The 26,662-nt window shown below is 39.0% G+C and overlaps 1 protein-coding gene across 3 annotated transcripts in view; it reads right to left on the bottom strand.

Annotated features, from left to right (window-relative positions):
- Positions 1-1,247: 1,247 nt before the first annotated feature.
- Positions 1,248-26,662, bottom strand: part of LOC310933313 (4-aminobutyrate aminotransferase, mitochondrial-like) — an 83,579-nt gene continuing 58,164 nt past the window's right edge. For 2 of the 3 annotated variants that reach the window (XM_083896773.1, XM_083896775.1), the window contains 8 exons: positions 18,403-18,465; positions 18,222-18,285; positions 17,518-17,666; positions 15,088-15,225; positions 11,943-12,110; positions 11,034-11,180; positions 4,003-4,114; positions 1,249-2,172 (listed from right to left, as the gene is read on the bottom strand). In XM_083896773.1, the coding sequence (XP_083752899.1) occupies positions 2,051-2,172; positions 4,003-4,114; positions 11,034-11,180; positions 11,943-12,110; positions 15,088-15,225; positions 17,518-17,666; positions 18,222-18,285; positions 18,403-18,465 (963 nt within the window). In that variant the 3' untranslated portion in view covers positions 1,249-2,050. Of the gene's footprint in view, positions 2,173-4,002; positions 4,115-11,033; positions 11,181-11,942; positions 12,111-15,087; positions 15,226-17,517; positions 17,667-18,221; positions 18,286-18,402; positions 18,466-26,662 lie in introns of all 3 variants that reach the window. The other variant, XM_083896774.1, reaches the window with a different exon arrangement.

Here is a 26,662-nt window from a genome sequence, read left to right as displayed (position 1 = left end):
AAAAAATACTCTGTAAGGTTATGGCAGGAAGGATAGGGGAAACCCCACCTACAGTCGCTGCACAATTTAAAGTTGCTGACTGCTTCACTTATTTAGACATTCAAATTGTTCCAACCCTCAGTAATATTGTAGAAGTTAATTATAGGCCAGTTATGCAAGAAATCTCGAAATCTTTGGATAGATGGACGTCTTTACCAATATCATTAATAGGGAGGATAAATACTCTCAAGATGAACATGCTTCTGAAGCTGTTGTATTTATTTCAGAATATACCATTTCCACCACCAAGCAACCTATTTTCCTATATGAAAACACTTTTCTCCAGGTGTTTATGGAATCATAGACGCATCAGGCTCCGTCTGTCACTATTGTACTTGCCCTATGATAGAGGGGGGCTTAAAAATCCAAATCTGCTCTGGTATTATTGGGCTGCCCAGTTGAGAACGCTGATGTTCTATTATACAAAAATGGATGCTCTCCTGTGGAGGGGGATGGAAGAAAATACACTGAATTTGCCTTTACCTATTTACATGTACTCAGCTAATATTAAGAAACTTAAAAAGAATACAAAAACCTGATGGTTAGAAACACGATTAATGTGTGGCACCAGGTTAGAAGATACCTTAAAGAAAAAGACTGTGTTTCCCTTTTTAGTTCAACATGGGGAAATTAATCTTTCCCCCCAGGAAGAGTAGATGGAGGATTCAAAATCTGGGCTGAACCAGGGACTGCAAAAAATAGCAGATATTTACAACCCGGGCAGTAATCATCTGATGTCCTTTGAAGAAATCATTGTCAAATACAATGTTGTACATAGCCAGTTCTTCAAATACTTACAACTGTGAAACTTCATTAGAACACAACAAAATCAGCTACATACCAGATGTTTGTATAAAATGTGAAAAGAAAAAAGGTACACTTTTTCACTGTTTCTGGCAATGTCCTCAAATAAATAAGTTCTGGGAAGAAGTAAGACAGGATATTGAGAATATATTAACCATACATATACCTCTATATCCTATGTTTGTTTTATTAGTATAGTATATTTGGGCAGAGTATATGCACAACTACCTTCAACATTAGAATAAATCATAGAACATTTTTGATATAGGCCTACTGTTGGCCAAAAGAGTCATTGTCTTAGCATGGAAGGAAGTGTATAGGCCAAAGATAGGTAAATGGATTTCAGAACTATCTACTTCTCTTCCGTTAGAAAAGATAACATATGCTATTAAGGGCAAACACTCTATATTTGAAAACATCTGGGGCCCGTTCATTCGTTTTCTTGAAAGGACTGACTTGATCCCATGTGGTGGAAACACCCAGTGGTGATTTTTAATGTAGCCCTCTGTAGCCCACTTAGAGGAGACGTAAAGTAGTGGAAACAGAATTAATTAGCATTGATTGAACATGACATGGTGCTCAACAAACAACAGTCAATTGTTATTATTTACTTTATTTTAATTTATTTTGTTTATTATTTTACTACTTAATTTCACATGTATGTTTGTATACATGTAAACTTGTTGGGATATGGGATGTGTGCTGTGTGTATGTTCAGATCTGTTTAGTCTGTGTAGTATGTGATTGTTCATCTGTATTAAAAATAAAAAAATAAAATATTGTGGGGGAAAAAAGGTACTAATCAAAATCTACATATTAAGTCATGTATGTGAAAATCATCAAATGTTCATTGCTCTGCTTTTTTGAACATGAAGAACATGAATTCAGGTGAGAAAGATTGTGGATTTGTTTAACAGAAACATGAATGACGTGAAAAAATTGCCATTGTACCAGTAGACACCTGCTCTAATAGGTATTCTGATACATTTTTATGGCAGCACAAGTAAAAAGACATCACCAATTTCACTCCTGGCTAAAGAGAAGTAGACGTAGACTGACCATGGCACTGGGTCTTGGACCAGAGGTTATATCTGTGTGAGTTATTGGGTGGGTTGTGCTTATCATGACAGGTTGTCCGCAGTTTTCCCCGCCCCTCTCCTCTGGATCGACTCTTGTACTATCATTCTGGTTTCTATCGGGTCAGGATTTATTTGATCTGGGCCAACACATCATTAAAGATGTTGAGGAACATGTGAACATGGTATTCCTTGAAGACCAGCGCTGGACGGAAACGGATTGATCGGTTTCCGCACCCTCCCAAGAGAATACCTGTCAAAGAAGGCACAGTTACACAACCATGCATGTCTGTCATCCACCTTCACATGGTAGTGGTTTACAGTGTCATTGACAGCAAATGAACTCTAAGTTGCACCAAAACCCACAGAGATAGTTGAGGTAGTATCTGCCTCACTGGTCATTTTTGTTACTCATTGTGCAACAAAATACAATTAACTACTCGCACACGTCCAAGCCCTGCTGTGGTATCACTAAAGAAGAGAGGGGGCAACAGTGAAGTCATGGAAAATCAACAAATAAGACAAAAGACTGAACAGTGTGACAGCAGTGATGGTCTTCATAGTGATGGGAATTACGTTTTTTTGCTCTTCATCGTACCAATTATACCTTTCATAATTCAGCCACATTAAGCACTGTTTTGACTATGATTTGTATGTGTACACATATACCACTTAAATTATCAATACATCCTACTGAAGTATTCAAAAATAAAAAAATAATTTTCTAATAAATATGTGGCGTAGATGCACTGGCAGAAGCATGCTCCCTAGTCTGCCTTTTTTCTTCCAACTGTCTGGAGGTTGTTTGTGCACCCTGCTCGATATGACTGCTTAATTTTGCAAAGTCTGCATTCAGCCTTTGTGTTATCACAGTTATTAATAATCCTAACACTGCTTCTTGTACTACTGTCACTCATTTGGTATTTGTGGAAAGAACTCCACTCTCTCCTTTTTCTGCTCCTCTCCCTCCTGTTCAGCGAATCTGTCTATGAGCACACTGAACACCCCCGCCCCTACCTGCTTGGTGGTATAATCCTGGTCTATCCTCACGTGACCGGTTGCACAGCACACACAGACACTGCATGCATGGTAGCGCAAAGATTATTGTATTATTCTGCCTTTTATTACTTTACAAAAAAACAACAACAAAAAAGACTTCTGGTGGATGGGAGCCAGCTCCCATCTTTCACTTAAAGGTGAAGTAAGTAGTTTATTGTGACATCTAGAGGAGAGGCTGAAATTTACAACAACAAACTGCTCCTCTGCTCACCCCCTCCCTTCCCTGAGCGCTACGGTATCCTCAGCAGGTCAAATGTCGTCCTCGTCGTCTTTCTCCGTGTCAGCAGATGAGGATTCTAGTATTTATTCAGATGTATAAGTGTGTCTTTTGTATATCGTATTAGCACTGGTCTTAGACATGTAAGATAGCGAAATTAATTGATATATTTTTTTTCATACTGTGTTAGCGTTCTAATTGCTAATAGCGAGCTAGGTGCATGTTCACACAAACTGTAACCGCAATAACTGGTAATGATAGTTATTTCACATAGCCGTTTCGAGATGAGGTTAGCAGGGAACGTAGTTACATTTGCAGAGCGAAGATATGTCTGGTGCTGCTGAGGGCGAACAGACAGCGAGAGGGAGGGGGAGAGGGCGAGGACGAAGGACAGCTCTTCGTGGCTGCGGTAGAGCTGTCAGAAGCCGGAGAGGGCGAGCTACACTGTTCATACCTCAGACTTCCTGCTTTGTCAGTGGAGGCGGGACTTCCGCTACAAGTAAAGCGACACTTGATTTGTTCTCTCGGGTTTGTCTATACAGGCTCCAGTAGAAACCTGGCGTCTCGCTGCTAACAGTGATTATGCAACAGTGGCCCGTGACCATGTTATTTTACATGACTTTTTGAAACACTACAAAAATTAAACAAAAAATTATACAGCAACTAGACAATGCAGGAGCACATAATATGTATAAAAAAGGGGATTTTGGGTCATATGTACCCATAAATACTACACAGTGTCCCTTTAAAAGAGCCGACCCTTTGAACTGGCTTGTTCCTGACCGACACATCACTAGTGCTTCATACCTTTGTCTCTGGACTTGAGCAAGATGCTGTTGCGTGTTTCATCATTGCAGACATCAATGGCACAGAAGGTTCCCTGTCCTCGAGCACGACTCAGTACACCAGGGTATCGAGCCTGCGTATCACACACATGATCAGAGTCAACTACAGAAAGGCTGTTCATGATTGAAAACATAAAAAAAAAAAAAAAATCAGGTAGTAGTGTGAAGAGGCAGGCATAAACATTTCAACAGAGAAGCAGTTGCGACAACATCGCAACAGGGAAACAGTTGCGATGTGGTAGTGCAGAGTACCCATCCTGAAGTCGGGATGGTGTATTGTCCATCTCATCCATTTCTACCGCTTTATCCTCTACATGTGGGTCGCGGGACGGTGGGATTTGGGTTGCCGTGCCAATCTGAGCTGACATGGGGCGATAGGCGGGGTACACCCTGGACAGATCCCGAGTCCATCACAGGACACAGACTGTTCACTCTCACATCCACACCTACGGTCAATTTAGACTGTCCAAATTTCTTAATCCCCAAGTCTGCATGTTTTTGGACTGTGGGAGGAAGCCAGAGTACCCAGAGAGAGCCCATGCACACAAGGGGAAAACATTTGAATGTTGGTTGATGTTCCAACCATGTCTCGAACCTGGGTCTTCTTGCTGCAAAGGCAAGAGTGCTTACCACTACACCAACTGTGTGGTACTGATTTTATAATCATTCAAGAGTGAAAATCATACAAGCTTTTTCAATTCAGTAAAAATCTATTATCAAAAGAAAAAGATCAACAAACATCCCACCTGTTTGTATATATACCTCCACTCACTTGCTCAGATGTCATGGACTAGTGTGAGTAATTAGAGGACTTTGAAAATAACTAAGGACTCACAGTAAATATTGCTAAAACCATGAATGATTTCATTCTAAAATCAGATGGGGAATTCAGTTTCTCAGCCTTTTCTGTAGATGCATAAAACTAAAATAGGAAAAAGCTCAATTAAGGTGGGAAATCATCAGAAATAAGTTGTACTGTTAACCTTGTGACATGAAAGGCGCCTCCAAATATAATGCATCATTATTATTATTATCATTATTAATAAAAGATAATTATACAGCAGATTATTTAAAGATATAATATGTAACATTTCTGCATTAAAACGTCATTGAAACTAGTGTTTATTTTTTATTGAGCCTTTTAATAGTCTTCTCCAGTCTAGCTATAAATCTGAACAATTAGTGTAGTATTTAATTTTATGAATGGGAGCATGGCCCTCACAAGTTGGAAGAGAATTTTAGGTAATTGTATGTGTTTTTTGTAATTACTTTAACTGTAACTTTACAACATGTTAACACGTTACGTAAATTCACATCACGTCACATCCACCAGTTGAGCCGAAATGGTAGAAAAATAAAGTTGACTTGAAATGCTTAAACTACAAAAACACTGAAAATATCCTAAGAGCTGCGGACCATCTTCCCTGCCAGACTTCTGCTGACTATAGGGGAGAATGTCTTTGTCACACCTGCAGATGTGGAAAAATAAATCGAGGAGATGAATGGATCGCCACCCGGAGATGAGTAGATTCCAACAGGTCGAGAAAACATCCTCACAACTATCTACTATGTGTTACGTTACATTCATGGCAAATTATATTGACAAGTTTACTTTTCATTTAAAGAACGAACTGAAACGACTGACACCAAAAACCCTGATAATTACTGCTATTATTTGTTTGTTTGTTATTTTTCCAGCATTTTTTCATCATACCATGATGTACAAAAGTCAGGAAAATGAGTTTTAAATGGCATAATTGCCTAAGAATAGTTTAAATATTATTGGTACTTTTTTATTTTTGTATTTTCATCTTTTCATTTTACATATAGAGGGCCTACACGTAAATATTTGTAGGCTTATAACTGAGGTTAACGTTGCGGACTGTGTTTTCAATTAACAAGAAATTTGAGTAAGAGAATTAGACACTCTAAGACCTGATCAAAACATTTGGCAAAGCATCTGGATATAAAATAAATGCATCCAAGTCTTCACTTATGTTGCTTAATGAAAAGAAGAGGGAAGATCCCGATCGATGTATCTCTGCCTTTAGGATTGCCAACACGTCTACATACTTGGGTAACAAAATAGCTCCTATACTGGAAAATATAGTAGCAGTAATCTATGAAACTATAATGGATTCAACATTTAAATATATAGAAAGATGGTTGACTCTTCCTATCTCCCTCATTGGGAGGATAAATTAAATCTTACCCAAGTTTTTGTACTTATTTCAGAATGTTCCTTTGGCACCACCTGGAGGAACATATGCAAGAATGACGTCACTAATAACAAAAATAAAAAAATAAAAAAATTATATATATATATTTTATATGGAACAAGAAATGTCCTAGAATTCGCCTGTTATATCTTCCATTTGATACTGGGGGGTTTAAATGTCCTAACCTTTACTGGTATTATTTGGCAGTACAGCTGAGGACCATAATTTTATATTTGCAAAGAAAACGCTCCGTCATGGGTGGATATAGAGGCATACTCCCTCCAGTTACCATTAAACCTGTATCTTTTCTCAGCCAGTTTACAACATCTACGAACTCACACCACTCACCAAATAGAACTTAATATGGTTAACATATGGTATGAAGTAAGAAAATATATGATCATAGCTAATTCTTTCTCACAATTGAGCCCACTATGGGGCAATAATATGTTTAAAACAGGCACACTGGATTCCAGATTTGGGCAAATAAAGGACTGTGTAAAATTTGAGTACTAGTGTCATTTGAGTACTTATCCTTGAAGGTGCCATATGTAAGAATGTGGCCAAAAACAGTTACTACATTCAAAATACCAAGGTCTTTTAGGTTTCGTTTTCTGACGTAACTGGCAACCCGTGGTTACTCGGCAGCTGAGACTCTATTGACTGCAATGATTGGTAGACGTCAGTAGGTGGCGCCACATGCCAAAACCTGATTTCAAAACACAAACATGATTTGCAGTCTGCAAAATATTGTTTTAATGCAAATATTTTGGCTGTAATGTTGTTGTTGGTGAGTTCAGTTTGTTTGGATTTATTACATAATGCACCTTTAATGTTTAATATTCCGAGGAAGCATTTCTTTAAATATCTAAAACTAAGGAGCTTTATTTCTTCTTTACAGAATTGGTCAATAACAATCCCAACTTTATTGTCGTTAGAACATTTTTTTTTAATATATTTTTTGGGCCTTTTTTGTCTTTAATGGACAGTATAGTGGAGAGAGACAGGAAACAAGAGGCAGAGAGGGGGGAATGCCACGCAGGATTCGAACCAGGGTCACCTGCAGCGAGGACTATAGCCTCAGCATATGGGGCAGGTCAGGTGCTCTACCATCTGAGCTAAACACTGACTCTTGAGTTGACATTTTAAACGATGAGTGGAACAAAGTCTGTAAGGAGGCTCAAACAAAAACAGCCAGCACAAATTTAAAGCTTCTTCAGTATAAATGGCTGATGAGGACCTACACCACCCCAGTGAAATTGCATATGTATAACAGTAACATACCGGACATGTGTTTTAAATGTGAAGGAGATCAAGGAACATTCATACACTGTATATGGGAATGCAATACAATAAATGCATTCTGTAAGGAAGTGGCTAATAAAATAATGACCATATTGTCGATAAATATCCCAGTAGACTCAAAAATGATACTGTTACATCTATACCTGGCAAATATGAGATTAAGAATCAGTCAATAAATGTATTGACTTTTCTATACTACAGGCAAAACGATGAATCCATTGACACAGGGAAAGCATTGCCGCATTTCTACCACTATAGCCGGGAGCGCTACTGCGTAATTCTACCAATGACGCCAGGAAAGCTTGATAGTTTGATAGTGAAGAGATTTCGGAGGGCAGTGATTTTGAGGAGTTTCTCGGCTTCGATTACATCATTGCTGATAACTTTGAACGCGCTGGACCAATTGACCGGGATTTATGGTTACGACATAATTATGTTTGAAGACGACAAGGTTGGCGATATTGATGGAGTGCTTTCAACCGCACATCAGGGGTGAAAGTGGATTTACCTGCAGATGCCACATCGCTGTAAGCACTATCACCGTCACATGTGAAGCAGACTGTTACAGTCATTACATGCTGTTCTTGGTCTTCACACTCCATCAGGACCAAATCAAGGCACTGACACAAGTTGATATTACTTTATTTTCTTACTGTTTTTAAATTGAAAATAGTGCTGTTCACTTTACTTTTACATTTTTTGGCGAAGGTGTATCTAAATAATTTCCCAGGAAAGCCACAGGTGTAAGCTCTCAAATAATTTTTGTGTTCCTGTCTGCTACACAGGCTGAGAAATCAATAATTTAGTAGGCATTGAACCTCAGGTATTAGAGGTCCTTTCTGAAATCACCCATAGGTTTGATGCCCATTAAGGCGTTTCAGGCCTTAATGGGTCAATAGCTCTCAATTGAAAGAAAACTTCAGCTCTTACAATAGGTGCTTGGAATAATATTATGGCACAATGTATGTCAATGGAGAGGATAACATACATTGTGAAAAATAAGTTGGATGTGTGTGAGAGAATATGTGACCCACCACGGACCAAGGGGGAACAAGTCGGCCCAGCGCAAAACGAGAAAAAATAGGAAAAAGTTATTTTTTTTTCAAAATTACACATGTTGAAGTTTTGAAGAAGCCACTACATGCTTCAAATCACAGTATTGTGGGTCTTAAAACCATAAACTTTGTATTTGAATTAAGGTTTTTTTATCGCTGTGAATCACTCCTAGTTTGCATCGGCATCCGCCGTAAGACATGCAGGATAGTGACAGTGACGTCAATATCCTGCACCGCTCCGTATTGCGAACTCATTTGAATTATGAAACACTTTTTGCGGCGAACAAAAAGCATTTCTTTGTTTGCTTTTTCTTTTAATTAAGGCACATAATAAGCAGTCTAGAAGTTGAAAATTAAAATGCAGTTTGGAATATTGATTATCAATTTTATTTATGAGTCACAAAATGCAGCATTTCTGTTAATGCATTTTAATTTGGATAATGGCACAAATGTGCTTCCATAATTGAAGCGTGTGCAGTGTGTGTGTGTGTGTGTGTGTGTGTGTGTGTGAGTGTGCAGTGTGAAATTAAAGCGTGATTGTCATCAAAGCAGTCGTCATCAAAGCTTTGTTTACCAAAGGAAGGCAAAGAAAACCGGACAATAATTGAACTGTGGCTGAACTTCTTAACAAAGACAGACACAGGGTGAGTGGACTGTTAGCATTTTAAGCTAGCGATCTTTATGCTTACGTGTTAGCAGACTTCATCGTCACAAAAACAACAAACAGATGGATTATTCCGTGGCTGAAAGAGAGCAGGACACACACAGTAGTTGTCTGAGATGATGACGTGACGCCAGCACCGCTCTATCTCCTTATGGTGAGTTTTCATCTACGTAACGTGTGCCACTAGTGTTCAGTCACATACAGGGAGGTTTTTTCTTGTTATTGTTGTTTACTAGCTCAGCACAAACATGTGCTTAGACAGCTTAGACCAGGAGGGGGTTGTGCTATGTAAATGTGATGATTCTGTCTCTTGGCTCTCAGAAGGTGTAAATCTTTGAGGCTAAAATTCTCCTTAAAGCAACATTCAAATGCCCATATCTGTGTTGGACATTGTTGGAAAGCTTAGAAATCACACTTTCAGATTCTGTAAATAACTCAAAATGTCCCTCGGTAGACTTGTGACCGGTCTTGCCATGGCTGAACACATATGGAGACCGTTTAAAGGTTTCATGAATCATAGAGACATTGGAGTGCTTCTACAGGAGGAAGACTCGGGTTAAGATAAATGCATGCATGGTGGTAAAATCTGGCAAAAGGTATTTTGCACCATTCTTCTTTTCCAGTTCAGTCAGGTTTGATGGTTCACGATGTAATTATAATTCAATAATTGTAATTATAATAATAATTATAATTCCAGAACGTTGTATTTGTTCCTCTGCATGAATGCCATAGTAGATTTTGAGCAGTGTTTAGGGTCGTTGTCTTGTTGAAAGATCCAGCCCCGGCACAACTTCAACTTTGTCACTGATTCCTGGACATTGCTCTCCAGAATCTGCTGATATTGAGTGGAATCCATGCGACCCTCAACTTTAACAAGATTCCAAGTCCCTGCACTGGCCACACAGCTCCATAGCGTATGCTACACCTAGCCTCGGTGTAGCCCCGTCCCTGGGGAGGCTACTGGCAGATCGGCGGTGAGCTGAGCCAAGTCATTCATTATTAGACCCAGACGAAACTGAACATAATCATTGGTTGTTGCCTGGTTCTCTAAATCATTCGCTAATGATCGTAGTTCATTAGAACCTATGGTACGAAAAATGCCATCACTAAACCAGAGATTGAGCAGTTGAGTGGGCGAGCTGCTCGCTAACAACATTCCTGTACAGGAATCAGCGCCAAAAGGCAGAAGTAGTAGACCCGAATCCTCCTGTAACCAATCATGCTGTCTGACTGAGGTTAGGACCTCCTACCTCATTAACATATGGACACAGAAATAAATAAATAAATGTAGGTGAACAGAAATGTAGAAATAAATAAATGTAGGTGAACAGAAATAAATAAATAACTACATAAATGTAGGTGAACAGAAATGTAGAAATAAATATAAAGCATTTATTTATTTATGCATTTCTATATTTATTTATTAGTTTTATTTGTGTATTTATTGATTTATTTATGCATTTATTGGTGTATTTAATTATTGATTTATTTATGCATTTATTGGTGTATTTAATTATTTATTTATTTATTTATGCATTTATTTATGTATCTATTTATTTTATGCATTTTTTTATTCCTGTATTTATTTATTTATTTATTTATTGATATGTCAGGTTTCGTCCTCCATACTTGACATCATACATGCATGGTATCTAAACATCCTGTTACAATGATTGTGTATGATGTTTAGATACCAAGAGATTCTCACTTTTACTTTACATATACACACATCCACATACAAGTATATTACCTGTAGATCATAAAGACCATTTAGCAGGGCTTTCCCAGAGCGATTGACCTCCTCCAGAAGCCGCTCTCTTCGAATCACATTAATAACCTCAACCAGTAATGTGTTCTTTGACGGGTCACCCATCCATGTGTTAAAGATGCGATATGGCTGAAACAAACACATTAGATAAAAAGCCTTGTAAAGTTTTATAAACATCTTTTCTACAAATAGATTGATTATAATGATGAAAGTGCATATTTGACGGCAGGGCACATGTACATGAGTATCATGACACACCATAACCAGCTGTTACCAGATTTCAAGTATTGATCAGACAGATTCTTGAGTTTCATAACTATTGGTCTTTCTACCTTAAATATTGACACCGATTTTCTCTGACAATTAGAGAGTGTTTTTTGGGTTATCCTCTGCTTTCTTTGGTTCAATTTAAAATGGCGGTTGCTACTACCTTGTAGTGTACATGCATGCTCCCCAGATGATGAACATTGTACAGAGTTACAGACTTTGTACTCAGTGACCTTAATAGCTAAACTGCTCTCTCCCTGCAAAAAAATGGCCAATCTATGCATTTTAATGGACTCGTCCGAGCACGTTTGAGCTAGCCCTGTCAAACTTAGTAGATGTGTTCTAGACAAGTTACTGATTAAAAGTTCAATGATTTTCTCTACCACTGCGAGGGATGTCTTTTACTAGCCTACATGTCTGACCAATAGCTGAGCAGTATTTCAGATCACAAGACTTTTAATTACCATTCATAGTGCAGTTATTTGCCTTTGTGAACGTGAACAAATTTCGATCAGGTGCTGACCATTGAAGAGGACTTTTAGGGTGCTGAGAGGGCTTAAGGTTTACAATATTCGAATCGAAATCAAAACATGTAAAACTTAAACATTTCAAAAGGTGACAAACCTTATCAGCCTGTAGTTCATACTTGTGGTAGTAGCCGCCGGTCAGAAGCTTCTTGCTGAATGAGACAATGTCAGCAGGATCGTCCATACCCCAATGCTCGTGGGCCCAAAACTTTCCTGTGGTGCCCCCACCAGTTTGGACTTCATCCACATGGAAAGCACATCCATGCTGGGGGTAGATAAACAGTTACAGAGTGAAGGCAGATGGTTGACATAGCAGACTAGTCTTTAAAGGGAGAACTGCTGACTCTGACTCGTGAACACCTCACACTACAGTACAGTAATAATATGATTATCAGAATCAGAAATATTTTATAAATCCCAGGAGGAAATTGTTTTGTTACAGCTATATGTATATATATATATATATATTAGTGCTGTCAGTTAAACAATTAATTAACACGTTAACGCGAACCCATTTTAACGCCGTCAATTTTTTTATCGCGCGATTAACGCAAACTTTGTAGTCTTTTTCACAAGCTGTGGCATCAACTAGTAACGTTAGAACAACTACATCACTACAACGGATCGAGCTAGACCGGAAACAAAACAACAGACACGCTACGTGAGCCGGTCATAGAGTAGTCGGCTCGCATAAGTAAAGAGTAAACATTCCGTTTTGAGCGGATTGCGAGCGCTGTGCGCTTCTTTGCTAGCTCTTTCAGCTCGGATTAGCTCGTTACGGCAACGACACATTAAACTATAGGATTTCTTCTGCGTTGAAGAACGGCTCTTTATTCACCACAATGCGGAGTGATACACAAACTCTGTTATGATTGTGCGGCTCTCACAAGAGGAATAACTCAAAATATGCAGAGTGACAGAGAAATGCACCTGCGGCTCGCTAATGTAAACACACAGAACACATTACTTCCTGCTTCACCTACGCACCCCTCGTACCTCCTACAGCACACACACATACAATACTCCTCACACACACACACGTTACACACACCAGGTTTAGCCTGTAACATAGATTAGTTTGTCTGCCAGCGTGGTTCAGTCTGTAGAATAAGAGGTGTAATAATAATTAATCTAAAGAGATTTTGTCTTGAACAAATATTATATTATAAATATTGTGTCTTGAAATTGCAGTAAGCTGTATTGCAATTTAGATAAATTTCGATTAATTGTTCAGCCCTACACTACAGTATATGCCAAAATATGCAAATAACATTTACACAAAGCAAGCCAGTCCACTTTTCTATGTTGATAATAAATAATGGTACAAAAAAAATCAAAGGACATTTAGAATAGATAAATATGTGCGATTAATTGCGATTAATCACAATTAAATATTTTAATCGTTTGACAGCACTAATATAAACATATATATGTAAAAATGCAAGAAAGGTAAGTATAGCTTTATATATAAATACATATATATATATACACATCAGGGGTCGCGTTAACCGAATATTTTCCGTTATTGACCGTTTTTTTAAGACAGCGACGGAAAAATCTGATGGCCATCCGTCATTTTGACAGTTTGCAATTCACACCCCTGACCACTTGGTGGCGAAGTGCATATTACAGTAATTGGCTCTAGAAGAAGAAAAGTAGAAAAGAAGAAAAATGTCAGGAGTGTCAAAAGTTTCTATAAAAAGCCCAATAACAATGTTGTTAAAAGAGGTGAAAAAAGAGGGATAGATGAAGATGAAGGACAAACTAAGCCCTTGGCCTCGGCGGAGCGAGGAAGCGACAGCAAGGAGGTGAGGCGGGAGTACAGAGTTCAGTGGGAGCGGGAGTTCTCCTGGCTGAGGACGGTGCTGACAGTGCGTTAAAGAGCTGTGGACACGAAGCTTTCACTATTCATTGTTCATATGTAGCTACTGGGGCCACACAGTCAGATGCTTTTGTTACTGCGTAGAAAAAGTTACACATTCTTCATATTCTGCTTGATGTGTTTATCCACGGTGTGGATTATTTGTTCAGCTTTTTTGGACTGAATATTAATTAAAAAGGAATTAAAATTAAATGCAATTGAATATTTATTATCATTTAAAAAATTAAAGTGACCGGTAAAAATAGCTTATGACAGGATTTTTATGACTCTGTCTAGCGCTTCCTCTGATATACATATATATACACAATAATGAAACCACAAACTTTATTTAAAGCTATGCTTATCGTTCTTGCATTTTAACACTTTTATTTTGGAATCCTAAACTGCTCCTAATAAGTGTATGGCACTCTAAAACGTAAGATAAACCTACCAGGTTTTAAAACTCATCAATATTTAATTATCATACGTTATGATAAAAGTATGACCAATTAAAATATTCGAAACAAATACAATAATTGGCCGTGCTAGCTGTCTGTCTTCTGTCGCGCGCCTCGCCGATTTGCTGTCACAGCTTGCGAGTCGCATGTATCTCTGACAGTGTTTACAGCGTGGCGACTTTGTCGCTAAATCTGCCGACTTTTTTGGTGTTTGGAGACTCTCACGTGAAAGCATGTATCCCTCTGCAGTTATGGTAAAATACCGAATAGCATTGCATCCATAATATATATAGTATTAGAAAAGGTAATCAAATAAAATAATTTAACCATATACATAAGAGTGTTGAAATGTGAAATACCTACAGTATATTGCACATTGGCAATGGCATATACTGTAGGTATATGCCAAAACAGTTTTTCTTTGAATAATATCTTGAAAAACTATACTTGTTACTATTACTATTACTATACTTGTCATTATGTGGATGTTACTTATGAACCAAGTCATCCATGTTTGCCTCTGGTGGTGTCAGAGGTGAACGTAAACAAAAGCTGTGTCGCTGTGAAGTCACTTAGAATGATTAGCATGCTTAAAAAAAAAGAGAGGGGTCTATACCAATTTTCAATTACAGACTGGACCCCGTAACGTTTCACCATAAACATTAACTCCGATAGCACCAGAACATAGCATCCATGATGCAATGCAGCGTGACAACACAATGTTGTTACTGTACTATAATGTAAAGTGTTGCCCAACTTCCCAACAATCTGTCTGTGTCCTGAATGCACCCACAATCGGATATCATGGTTGTAGTATAACATAATACAGACAAAACCACTGATTATCCATTTGTTACTTCTTTGAAGTTGTTCCTCTGCCATGTGAATTATTAGACTTTATTACTCTGAGTGATAACCTTTACCTTGCTTGCAATGTTTCGAAGGCCTTTGAAGAAGTTTGCAGAGGCGTGGTTATCTCCACCTTCAGCCTGGATTGGTTCAATCACAATTCCTGCCACGGGCCTTCCCTTCTGCCTCCACTTCACTATCAGATCCTCCACCTGGATGCACGCACACAAGAACACAGTTTACTTTTTCATATGTTTGTATTTATTATTTTGTTGCTACATATATGGACAGCCCACTTTAAATCACACCACACATTTTCAATAATATTCAGGTCTGGGGACTGAGATGGTCATTCCAGAACGTTGTATTTGTTCCTCTGCATGAATGCCTTAGTAGATTATGAGCAGTGTTTAGGGTCGTTGTCTTGTTGAAAGATCCAGCCCCGGCACAACTTCACCTTTGTCACTGATTCCTGGACATTGTTCTCCAGAATCTGCTGATATTGAGTGGAATCCATGCGACCTTCAACTTTAACAAGTTTCCCAGTCCCTGCACTGGACACACAGCCCCACAGCATGATGATGGAACCACCACCACATTTTACTGTAGGTAGCAAGTGTTTTTCTTGGAATCCTGTGTTCTTTTTCCACCATGCATAACGCCCCTTGTTTTGCCCAAATAACTCTATGACAAGGGTGCCTAAAATTATGCACATGCCTAATTTTGTTTCAATAATTCTTGCACACTTTCTGTAAATTTAATTTAAACTTTATTTCACTTCTCAAATATCACTGTGTTTGTTTCCTATATGATATATTTAAGTGAAATTTCTCATTCAAACAACCAATGATTTATAAAGGAAAATCAGGAAAATTTACAGGGGTGCCCAAACTTTTGCATACTACTGTATAAATATATCTTATATCAATTAATATATTTTTATTTCATATAACTTCACTCAATATATATTTCTACCGTATCCATGTTACTTAAAAGTAAGGTTGAGTTGACCAAGCACAGAGGTTGAATTCTTGTTTAAGCGTTAAATTGTCTCACACTTTGGACATTTTCTGCCTTTTATGGGCTGTTTCACTCCCTCCACCATCGTGCCGGCTGAAATCCAGATGTGCTGTGTGTGTCTGCTAAAACGGTTTGTGTGGAACAATGATCCCTGTGCCACATAATGCGCAAGATATGAATTACATGAATCCATGAGTTTTTGCCTCAAGGAATTTTTGTAATCGAGTTACTCAAATTACATAAATGTTAAATTGTTGCAGCCCTAATGTTAACCCCTTCAAAAATGACCACAGCAATGGAACAAGAAGGATAATAATAGGTTCCTTGCACAATGTGTGCCAGGAACTGTTTTGGTCCCTGCCATCCGTGGCTCGGGCCCTAATAATATAATTTTATTCTTTTTTTAATTCTTTATTTATAAAGCAATTTACTTTAATTAATTACAAACACACATACTATCTGGAGCAGACAGAGAAGAAAGAGGGTACAATTGAAATCAGTGCATGATTTAAAAATGTTTTTTCTTGACCTTAATACTAAGTACTAAGTGTGACATTTTACTAAACTAACTGGTTAATTAGACAAACGCATACATACATACGTGTGTGTGTATATACACAGCACTAATTGTACTACTTGTGTTTCCAGCTGCTGGAAGCGAGGAGGGCTGTTTTAACCAAGGATGAGATGGACTTCTGCAGGAGCATCACAATTGACCTGATGTCTGATGAGGAGGATGGAGGACAAACTGTGTTTTGTAATTGTGGGCTTTATAAATAAAATGTGATTTGATTTGATGGCTCAGCTGATGGAGAAGCTGGGTGGATAATCAGCCTCCATCCTTCAACAAGAGAGGCTGGAGAGGGACCCAGAATACTGAACAACCCACCACAGAAGGCTGCATAATGGGCCACTCTCTGCAAGACCTGCTCCAACTTCTGACCCTGAAGCAGCCAAGACAGATTTTTCATAAAGCATGTTATTTGTGGTTTTTTTTTGGTTTTTTTTAAATAAAGCTTCACTTTCTATATGTACTTTCTTATGTCTCTTATTGTCTATTGTGATGTGGAGTTATCACTAAATAATAATAGCAATAAGAATAATTAGTAGTATTATCATTAATAATAATGTTATTATTAATATCTGTATTATTATAATCATTATTACAAATGGGAGGGGCAAATGATCATGTGTTCCAAAGGTGACCAATGAGTGAGGGGATTGCTGTCCAATCACAGAGGATTTTACTGTGGAACTGTGTGTGCTTTCATCCAATGGTTGTTTGTGTCAGTCAGAGCAGGTCTGACGATCGCTACATTGATATGCTAATTAGAGCCGTTAGAACAGGCGAACGTCGCGGAGAACGACTGATTACTGCCGATAATCACGGGCGTTCGCGGCGCCGATAATCTGGGTTTTCATGCAGTGACTCTCTCTCTCTCTCTCTCTCTCTCATCTCTCACACACACATATGCAGAACTCACCTCCTCCAGACAGCGAGCCTCTTCTCGTTCATTCTCTCTGGTGAACTCCTCCAGTGGGTACTTCAGTGTGGGAAACGGGGCAATGGGCCAATCAAATGACGGCACGTCCAACTTGTGGATTGCTTTTGAGTGTGTTGTTGCCAATGTGCCTAAACAAGAGAGAACCATGAAGCCATGAAGGGACTACAGACAGCAATGCTGATTCAACATGCAGTATTTCAGGTGTGTTCATTTCTCTTTCTCTTTCTATGCTCTCTGTTGCAGATGATGTAATATCTTAACTTCTGACAATGACAATTAAAACAATTATTAAGAGAAATGCTGACAGCGGTAACATTCCCTTATCAATCTTTGTCATGTTGGTCTGTATATTTAATAGAGGTTTGTGATTTAACAAATGATTTTAGTTCACTAAAAGATTTTTAATTTTTATTGCATTTTTAGAAAGTGTCCCTTTTGTTTGTATTCTTTGATTAATCATGCCCTTTCATGGCTGAGGTACTGCCACTGCCCACACTACCTTTGAATCACAATTAAAGGGCATCATTATCATTATTTTATTTTCTCCATTTGTGCAGACAAACACCACATTGAGTGTGTGTGCATGGACATACGGCAGCTCAACTCTGCTGGAAAACATCTTCACTCTGTTTAATGAGATTTTCATGTCCTGTGATTTGTGTTTATGCGACTATGTAACATACCCATGGTTCTTCCATGGAATCCTCCCATAAAAGATAAAATGCTAAGGTCAGGACAACCTGGAGACTGAGACAGAAAGATAAAACAAGAGAGAAAAACACATTATCACTGTTAAATAAGATACAACAATGTAAGTGGAAATCACAAAAACATGACGATATGCAAAAAGTTTCCTCCTCCCACCTGGTTTATCATACAGGTGCTGAGGTCTTCTTCAGACGGTGTGTTGTGGCCTCTTTCCTTGTTCTAGAAAATAATCACACACAACATCACACAGAGACAAAGCTAAATCACATGTGGTGGTTGAGATAAAATGTAAACTGTAAAAGGATAGTCCTGGTTGTGGTTGTACGAGGCACTAACAAGGCACAATACAATTTTACGATTTTTCAAAAAAAATTCAAAAACTCAGTCCAATACAGTCATTTTATACTTTATAAACTATGAAGTTGTTAAAGCCTCTGTAAACCCAAATCCACAAAAGTCTTCTAACTATGTAATTTAGGGTCTCATGTACATAATATTCAACATGTAAAAATATTAGAAACCAGTTTACATCCAAATTCTAAATATTTGTCTTTTTAACTGTTGAAATGTGGGTTTCAATTGGGCGGAGTTATCTCTCCGGGTTATGATGTGGGAAATCATACCAATTATTAATCATCCACTTCAACGTGTCACCCCGCCCCTGAGTGACGGTTAACAAAACCGTTCTATTCCTGCTCAATCTGTCTCTTTGAGTCTGAGCCAACTCACCCCCATAGCCTTTTGCGATTACAATCTCTATCGAAACATATGTATATCTATCTATATCTAATCATTACATCAGTTTGTGCAGTCCCTGGATGGACGTCCTCTGGTGAGAATGTGTAATTTTTTTTATCTTCCGCCCTCCGTCAGATAAATATTGGCCTTGCTTGTGTAGCTGGCTACCACATAATTATTTTTCTGGACAGGTATAAGAAGGTGAAGATAAGGTAGTGGAGAGAAAAATAATTCCGAATCGCCAATGTTTCTCTGGGTGTGGAGAAAAATAATCAATTTTGGCCAACTACAGAATACCTGGCACGTGTTTGTTGTTTGTTTGTTGTTGTTTCAGTTATACAGAGGAAGACTATAGAAACATCTCTCCCACAAAACTCAATAAAATAGTGGACAACACACATTTAACACTACAAACAGTTTCAAATACTGTTGCCCCTCCAAGATAAGTCTGCCCCATGGTACAGTGCCTAAACTTGCGCGTTATATACAAAAAAGCTCTGAGACATGCAAGAACCTCTTATTACTCAGAGTTAATAGAGAACAATAAGAGCAACCCCAGGTTCCTCTTCAGCACTGTAGCCAGGCTGACGGAGACAATGTAACAAACCCATCAATCCCTCTATCTCTGAGTAATGAGTAATGAGTTTAATAAAAATTTTTAATGATAAAATAGAAACAATCAGAGATAGAATTAACCACCAACCACCTCCAACATCACCAAAACACAGTTTAGTACAGCTAACTTACCCTGGATTTCCACTAGCCGTGCTGCAGCGTTATCGACAGGTAGCAGTTCTACTTTTTGCCGTTGCCGCTGCTGAACCTCGTAAATTTCAACAGAGCAGATTGCACCAGACAGGAAGTGCGACACAGACTCAAAGTAAAACATTTCTGCCCCCCCTTCAAAATAAAACACAATACGCTGGTCATATAACCTGTCACAACTTCACATCAACATTACGTCGTGACCGGTGCTGCCAGGTCAACAATCAATAATCAGAGCGTCTAAGAGAGTCATAATGTACGACGAGAGACTGATTGTTGAAGTGGAGAAACATAAAATCATTTATGACACCAGATCAACAGTTCTTCCACGTCGGAGAATGAAAAGAGTGATGTGTTGTTGTTGTTGTCGTTTCCTTTATACACACAGTCTATCGCGGGATCTCGCAAACTTACGTCCGTTCAAGATTATCGCGCGATCTTCCGTGAATACCGCTGGCTCCGCGCCGCTGCTGTAACGCGCCCGGTGGGGATTGCCGCCGGGCAGAGGACGAAGCAGAACCGTGCCGCTGACGTGCCGCGGCTGTAACACGTCCAGTGGAAATCCAGGGTAAGACCTGTACATGTAGTAAATAATTTCACCCCTTAAACTTCCCGGAGCTGACCTCACTGGTCTCCTCCTCTAAACTAACTACATGTCAGCTGGATCCTATACCAGCTAGACTCCTTAAAGAGGCTCTACCACAAGTTGGTAATATCTTATCTTATTAGATGAAATAAATGTCTTTAATGAGTCTAGGGCTGTAAAGTCAAAGTCGACTGGTCGACTAATTGGTCAACACGCTCTGGCTCAACCAAAATTGTGATTGGTCGACTAAATTTTTATTTTTTTAATTTTTTTATTTTTATGGTGAATTTCATTAGGAGGAAAGTACCACATGCTAATAGGGGTGTTTTACAGCACCCGTGCTTTACAGGTAACAGTCTGTCTTTAGAGAACACCCCCCTTGTTTTCCACTATTTTGGTTTAGTCCAGCCCAGTGGGTTGTTGTCACTCCGTGGCTCAGCGGAGCGACAGACACAGATTAGCGTTGCCATTAATTAGATGTGAATTTTGAGCTTTTCATTTGATGCTACAGTCTCAGTCCTCCTGTCACATCCATGTCAAAGACATCATCAGTGTGGCAGCATTTTTCAAAAATAGCATGTGAAGCAGACTGTTCCTATATGCTACAGAGGCTGCAAAATCAGTCATTTAGTAGGCATTGAACTTCAGGTTTTAGAGGCATTTTTTTCAAGGCGTTTCAGGCTTTAATGGGTTGAAATAGCAGTAATTAAACCATTACCAAAAAAGCCTTCTCTAGACGCTAGCACTCTGACTAACTGTAGACCAATCTCAAACCTCCCTTTCATTTCAAAGATTTTATAAAAAACCTGTAGCTGCCCAGTTGTGTGATCACCTGCATAGTAATCATTTATTTGAAAAGTTCCAGTCTGAGTTTAGAACCCACCATAGCACAGAGACTGCACTACTAAGAGTAAAAGATGATATTCTTATGGCCACTGAAAAAGGACTAGCTTCTATACTGGTCCTGCTGGATCTCAGTGCAGCATTTGACACTATAGACCAGGGGTGTCAAACTTATTTTCACTGAGGGCCACATCAGCATAATGGTTACCCTCAAAGGGCCAGCTGTAACTGCCATACAGAATACATGTAATTAAATGTAACTATAATTTACTACTGTAAATATAATGTAAAATAAAGGTAACTACTCCGTAACAGATTACTAAATAACTTTCTGTATTTATTACTTAATCAAGCTACAAATATTATGCATTATAGATGTAACCCAGTCTGCGATGGTGTTTCTTGACAAACGAACAGTTCTAAAAGTCTGTATCTAGTCAGGGCAGACCTGCTCACACGCCTTCAGCATGCACTGCTTCAACAACACACCCTCAGAAAAAGACTTTGAACCACAGATGATTTCTTCAGCCACAATAAAGCTGGCTTTCACTGCCACATCGTTTTTGGTTGTGGCTTTTGTGAACACATTCTGCTGCGATCACAGTCTCATTCTGAATTTCACTCTTCACATGATGCATATACAATGATACACTGCCATCTCGTGGCAGGATGCCATCACTTTGCAGGTAACGCAATAGCCATGCATTGTGGGAAATGTAGTATATGGCCAACGCAGCCTTAAAGCAGCATAGACCTATTTTAACACCGATTTTTAAGACCAATTATTCACTCACCGGTCACATAAAATGATATGGCGGGCCTTGGGTTTGACACGTGCTATAGACCATGAGATCCTGCTACACAGACAAGAACAAGGTGTCGGGATTAAAGGTTCTGCACTTGTCTGGTTCAAGTATATCAAGTATATCAACTATTTATTGGACAGCTTTCAATTTGTTAGTGTAAATGAGGAATCCTCCTCACTAAAGTTAACTACGGTATTCCTCAGGGTTCCGTGCTCATCCCAATTCTTTTTATCCTGCACATGCTGCCACTCTGCAACATTATCAGGAAACACAACAAAAATTTCCATTGCTATGCAGATGACACCCACCTATATGTATCTGTACAGCCTGAAGACCCAAACCCCTCAATTAAACTCCGAGATTGTCTTATAGACATACGGACATGGATGACCCAGAACTTTCTAATGCTTAACACAGAAAAAACTGAGGTCATAGTCCTAGGGCCAAAGCACATAACAGCACCATTTTCAAACCAAGCTATAGGGGGGTAACACCCCACTCCCCTGCATTTTAGTAAGGAACCTATTATTGAGTAAGGAAAATTTATCAAATATGTACAACAGCCTTCTACCACCTTCGCAACATTAAGACAATTAGGAATATAATATCGTGACAAGACTCGGATAAACTAATCCACACCTTTATAACCTCTAGGCTGGATCACTGTAACTCCTTACTCTCAGGATGTCCTAGTAAGTCCTCGAGAAGCCTTCAACTGGTCCAGAATGCAGCAGCACGGATACTGACTGGAACCAGAAGACGTGATCACATAACTCATGTCTTGGATTCTCTACACTGGCTCCCAGTAAAAAGTAGAATAGATTTCAAAGTACTTCTACTTCTTATATTTGCGATTGAATAACTTTATAACCTAATAGACCGCTCCACTCCCTGAACTCGGGTCTACTGGTTATTCCTAAAATTAATAAAAGTGGAATATGTGGTAGAACATTTAGCTACCAGGCTCCTCTCCTGTGGAAGCCACTCTCACTTTCAGTCAGACAGTCTGACTGTCTCCACTTTTAAGGTGAGACTGGAAACCCACCTCTTTAGCATAGCCTATAGTCAAAACTAGATCAGGTATGTCCTGATTAGAATAGTCTAACCATAATTCACTTAGAATTTCGCAACCTTCACCACTTACCCGATGTCCCCCCATGACATGGAGCCCATAAAACTACATGTATCACATATCTAATTGATTTTTTAATCTTTTACAGTTCTGCTGCCACCAGTGAACGGGGTGAGGCCAGGACGCAAACAAGGACTCCGTCATCCCCAAGGCTGGGACAAACCCAGTGGTCCAGATGGATCCTGGCATTTAAAGAATTTTTAGGGCCTGAGCAGGACTGTGCCAGGGCCAACGGCTCTTGGCCCGAAGTGCGAGGAACCTATTGTTCCTATTTTGATTATTATTAGTGCTGTCAAACGATTTAAATATTTAATCGCAATTAATCATAAGCATTAATGTCATAGTTAACTCGCGATTAATCACAATTAATCGCACATTTGTATCTATTCTAAATGTCCCTTGATTTCTTTTTGTACCATTATTTTTCCTCATTTTAATTCTCTTATCAACATAGAATAGTGGACTGGCTTGCTTTGTGTAAATGTTATTTGCATATTTTGGCATATACTGTAGTGTAGGGCTGAACAATTAATCAAAATTTATCAAAATTGCAATACATCTTAAAGCAATTTCAAGACACAATTTTTATAATATAATATTTGTTCAAGCCAAAATCAAATTTTAGATGAATTATTATTACACATCTTATTCTACAGACTGAACCACGCTGGCAGACAAACTAATCTATGTTACAGGCTAAACCTGGTGTGTGTAACTTGTGTGTGTGTGTGCGTGTGAGGAGCTGTATATGTGTGTGTGCTGTTGGAGGTACGAGACGTTCGCGCGCCACGTCAGACATTAGCAACGGTGAATATCTCCGTCACTCTGCATATTTTGAGTTATTCCTCTCACTGTGAGAGCCACACAATAATAACAGAGGCTGTGTATCACCCCACAGTTCTGTGAATTAAGAGTCGTTCTTCAACGCATACGAAGTACCGTGGTTTAATGTGTCGTTGCCGTAACGAGCTAATCCGAGCTGAAGGAGCTAGCGGAGAAGCGCAGATCACTCGCCATCCGCTCAAAATGGAACGCTTACGCTTTACTTACGCGAGCCAACTCCTCTTTGGCCGGCATGTCTTTTGTTTTGTTTCCGGTCTAGCTAGATCTGGTGTGGTGTTGTAGTTCTTCTAATGTTACTAGTTGATGCCACAGCATGTGAAAAAACTACAAAGTTTGCTCTGCCAAAAAAAAAGCGTTAATCTCCCGATAACATTTTTTTACGGCATTAAAGTAGGTTCACGTTTACGCGCTTAACTGACAGCACTAATTATTATTATTATTATTTTGAGGGGGTTAACGTGGATAAAAACTCGGCTTGGAGGTCGGGTTCACAAAAAATGTGATAGTGGCATAGGGCCCTAACCCGTGCAGCGCCCCCAGAAGTCGGCGTAGGATCAGACAGAAGTAGTCTGATCGGGACGAAATTTGGTGAGTGTGTTAGGCTTATTCAACATTTTCTTGAGGATTTTTTGGGGAATATTTGACGCAAGATAAAGTGGTCAAATTTGCATAAAATGTTAAATTTTTCATTTTTTCTTTTGTCTCAGTCAGTTGTTCTAATTTTGACCAAACTTGGTACAGTTGCTCTCATGATTCCAAACAACTTTCTAATGTACTTCCATTAGCTCCACTCACCCAGAAGTCGGCCATTTTGGAAAAACGCAAATGACTAGTCTTTACATTTGAAGGAACTCCTCCTAGCACATTGGAGCTGGCCCCGCCAAACTTAGTAAACATGTTCTAGACAAGTTAATGATTAAAAGTTGTTCAAGAATATTCTCTACCTCAAAAGGTGTGGCCTCAGTGGTCCAACAAATTTGACCTTTATATTAAATTCTTTTTAAATCTTTCACATGAACAGAACTACATGACATTTCTCACAGTCATCAAATATGATGAGTCAATTGATATTTAATTGTTTATTTTGAATTAGTTGGTTTCTTATCTTTTTTTTGGTTTGATTCAGAACAGTGTCATTGTGGCTCAGTAATGCAGCGATTTTGACCGAGCCGGGCACCAGAGCTTAAGGGATAACTTCCTGCTGTACAAGAACTGAAGGCTCAAACAAAGTAATTCGAATTCCGGTGGGCGCAACTTTACTAGTACTCTGTCCAATCACGTGCAATGTGGTGACCAGGCATGTTGGAGAATCTTATCTCATATTGAAAAATATTGGACACTCTAAAGCGAGCTTGGCATTGAATGCAATTTCTTTTTTGTCTCTCTGTGACCATGTGATGGACTGAAAAGTCATATTTACACAAAACTTGACATGTAAATGAATTCATGGAATTTAGCACAAAGTGTGTCCCTGAATTTAAAATAAAGAGAGACAACCGTTGAGTGAGGGAGACGGCGAGGTCTGGGAACTGCTGCGCTCCCCGAGTTGCGCGGGGGCGAGGGTAGGGCCCTATGATTTCCGTGTTAACGGAATCGCGGACGGAATCGCGGAATTGGCCAATAAAAACGGAATCTAATGTTAAACGCGGAATATCGCGGAAATTGACATAATGTGACTGAAATGCTGTCATCGTGAGGAGAAGGAACGTTTGTCTGTAGAAATTATTCCGAGGAACGCTCATTCGTGGCACCACCCGTGCATCTCCTCACAAACACTCACCCGGCCAGGGTTTCCCCCAGTGCGTGTTGCTTGTTTATTTACTTTATATACACTTTTTTTTCTAAACCGCGGACCAAGTGCGCTGCGCCCGCATGTAATCGGCGAGCGTCCCCTTGTCCAGGTGGCGATTGAAACTCAAGTCACACCATCAAATACGCCATTATTACGGTTATATTGTTATTGTCAATAAATATGTTATATTTAGGAATGCACCGATAATTCGGCGGCTGAAACACGGCGAGTAAACTGTGGAACATCGCCTGTTAAATGCTGGAAAGTCTCTGCGCAAAAGTGAGACTTATGAACTCCCCGCGACTTTCACTTCACACCGGAGAACATTCTCTCTCTTTGAACAGTTAACTAAAGACATCGGCTCATCTGATGCATCTGTTATTCCCTTAATTGCAGAGTTGTAGGTGTAATATTGCGTGTAGAGAAACGATCCAGTCGGAAACGGAGAAGCGGACGGCGCAGGAGAGGGAGAACAGTACAGCGCAGGGGCGGTGCGCAGAAATCTGTCTGCACCAGAGGAGGGGGCACTACCACTTTTTTATTTATGTTACTTATTTTACTTTTAAATGTGACCAGCATTGCATGGCTTGTTTTAAGATTCACTGGCATTTACTTAATTAGGATTTAACTTAAGTCAAAACAATTGAACAATTGAGAAGTCAGTGGATTCAAGAAGAAAGTTGCATTTCAGTGGACATTTTATTCACTGACACAAAAAGCACACATTCTATGGTGGTAAAGTAAGTATAAAAGGTAAAAAAAAACTGAATAAAAAAAAAATAAAATGGAAAAAACAGAATTCTTAAAAATTAAAACGGAAAAAACGGAATTTGGAAAAAAATAAAACGGAATTTGGAAAAAAATAAAATGGATTTCATAGGGCCCTACGAGGGCCCTTTCATGACTGCGAG

Source organism: Microchirus variegatus (assembly GCF_963457635.1).
Source record: "Microchirus variegatus genome assembly, chromosome: 10".
Classification (NCBI taxonomy): Eukaryota; Metazoa; Chordata; class Actinopteri; order Pleuronectiformes; family Soleidae; genus Microchirus; species Microchirus variegatus.
This window is presented reverse-complemented; position numbering and strand designations above follow the sequence as displayed.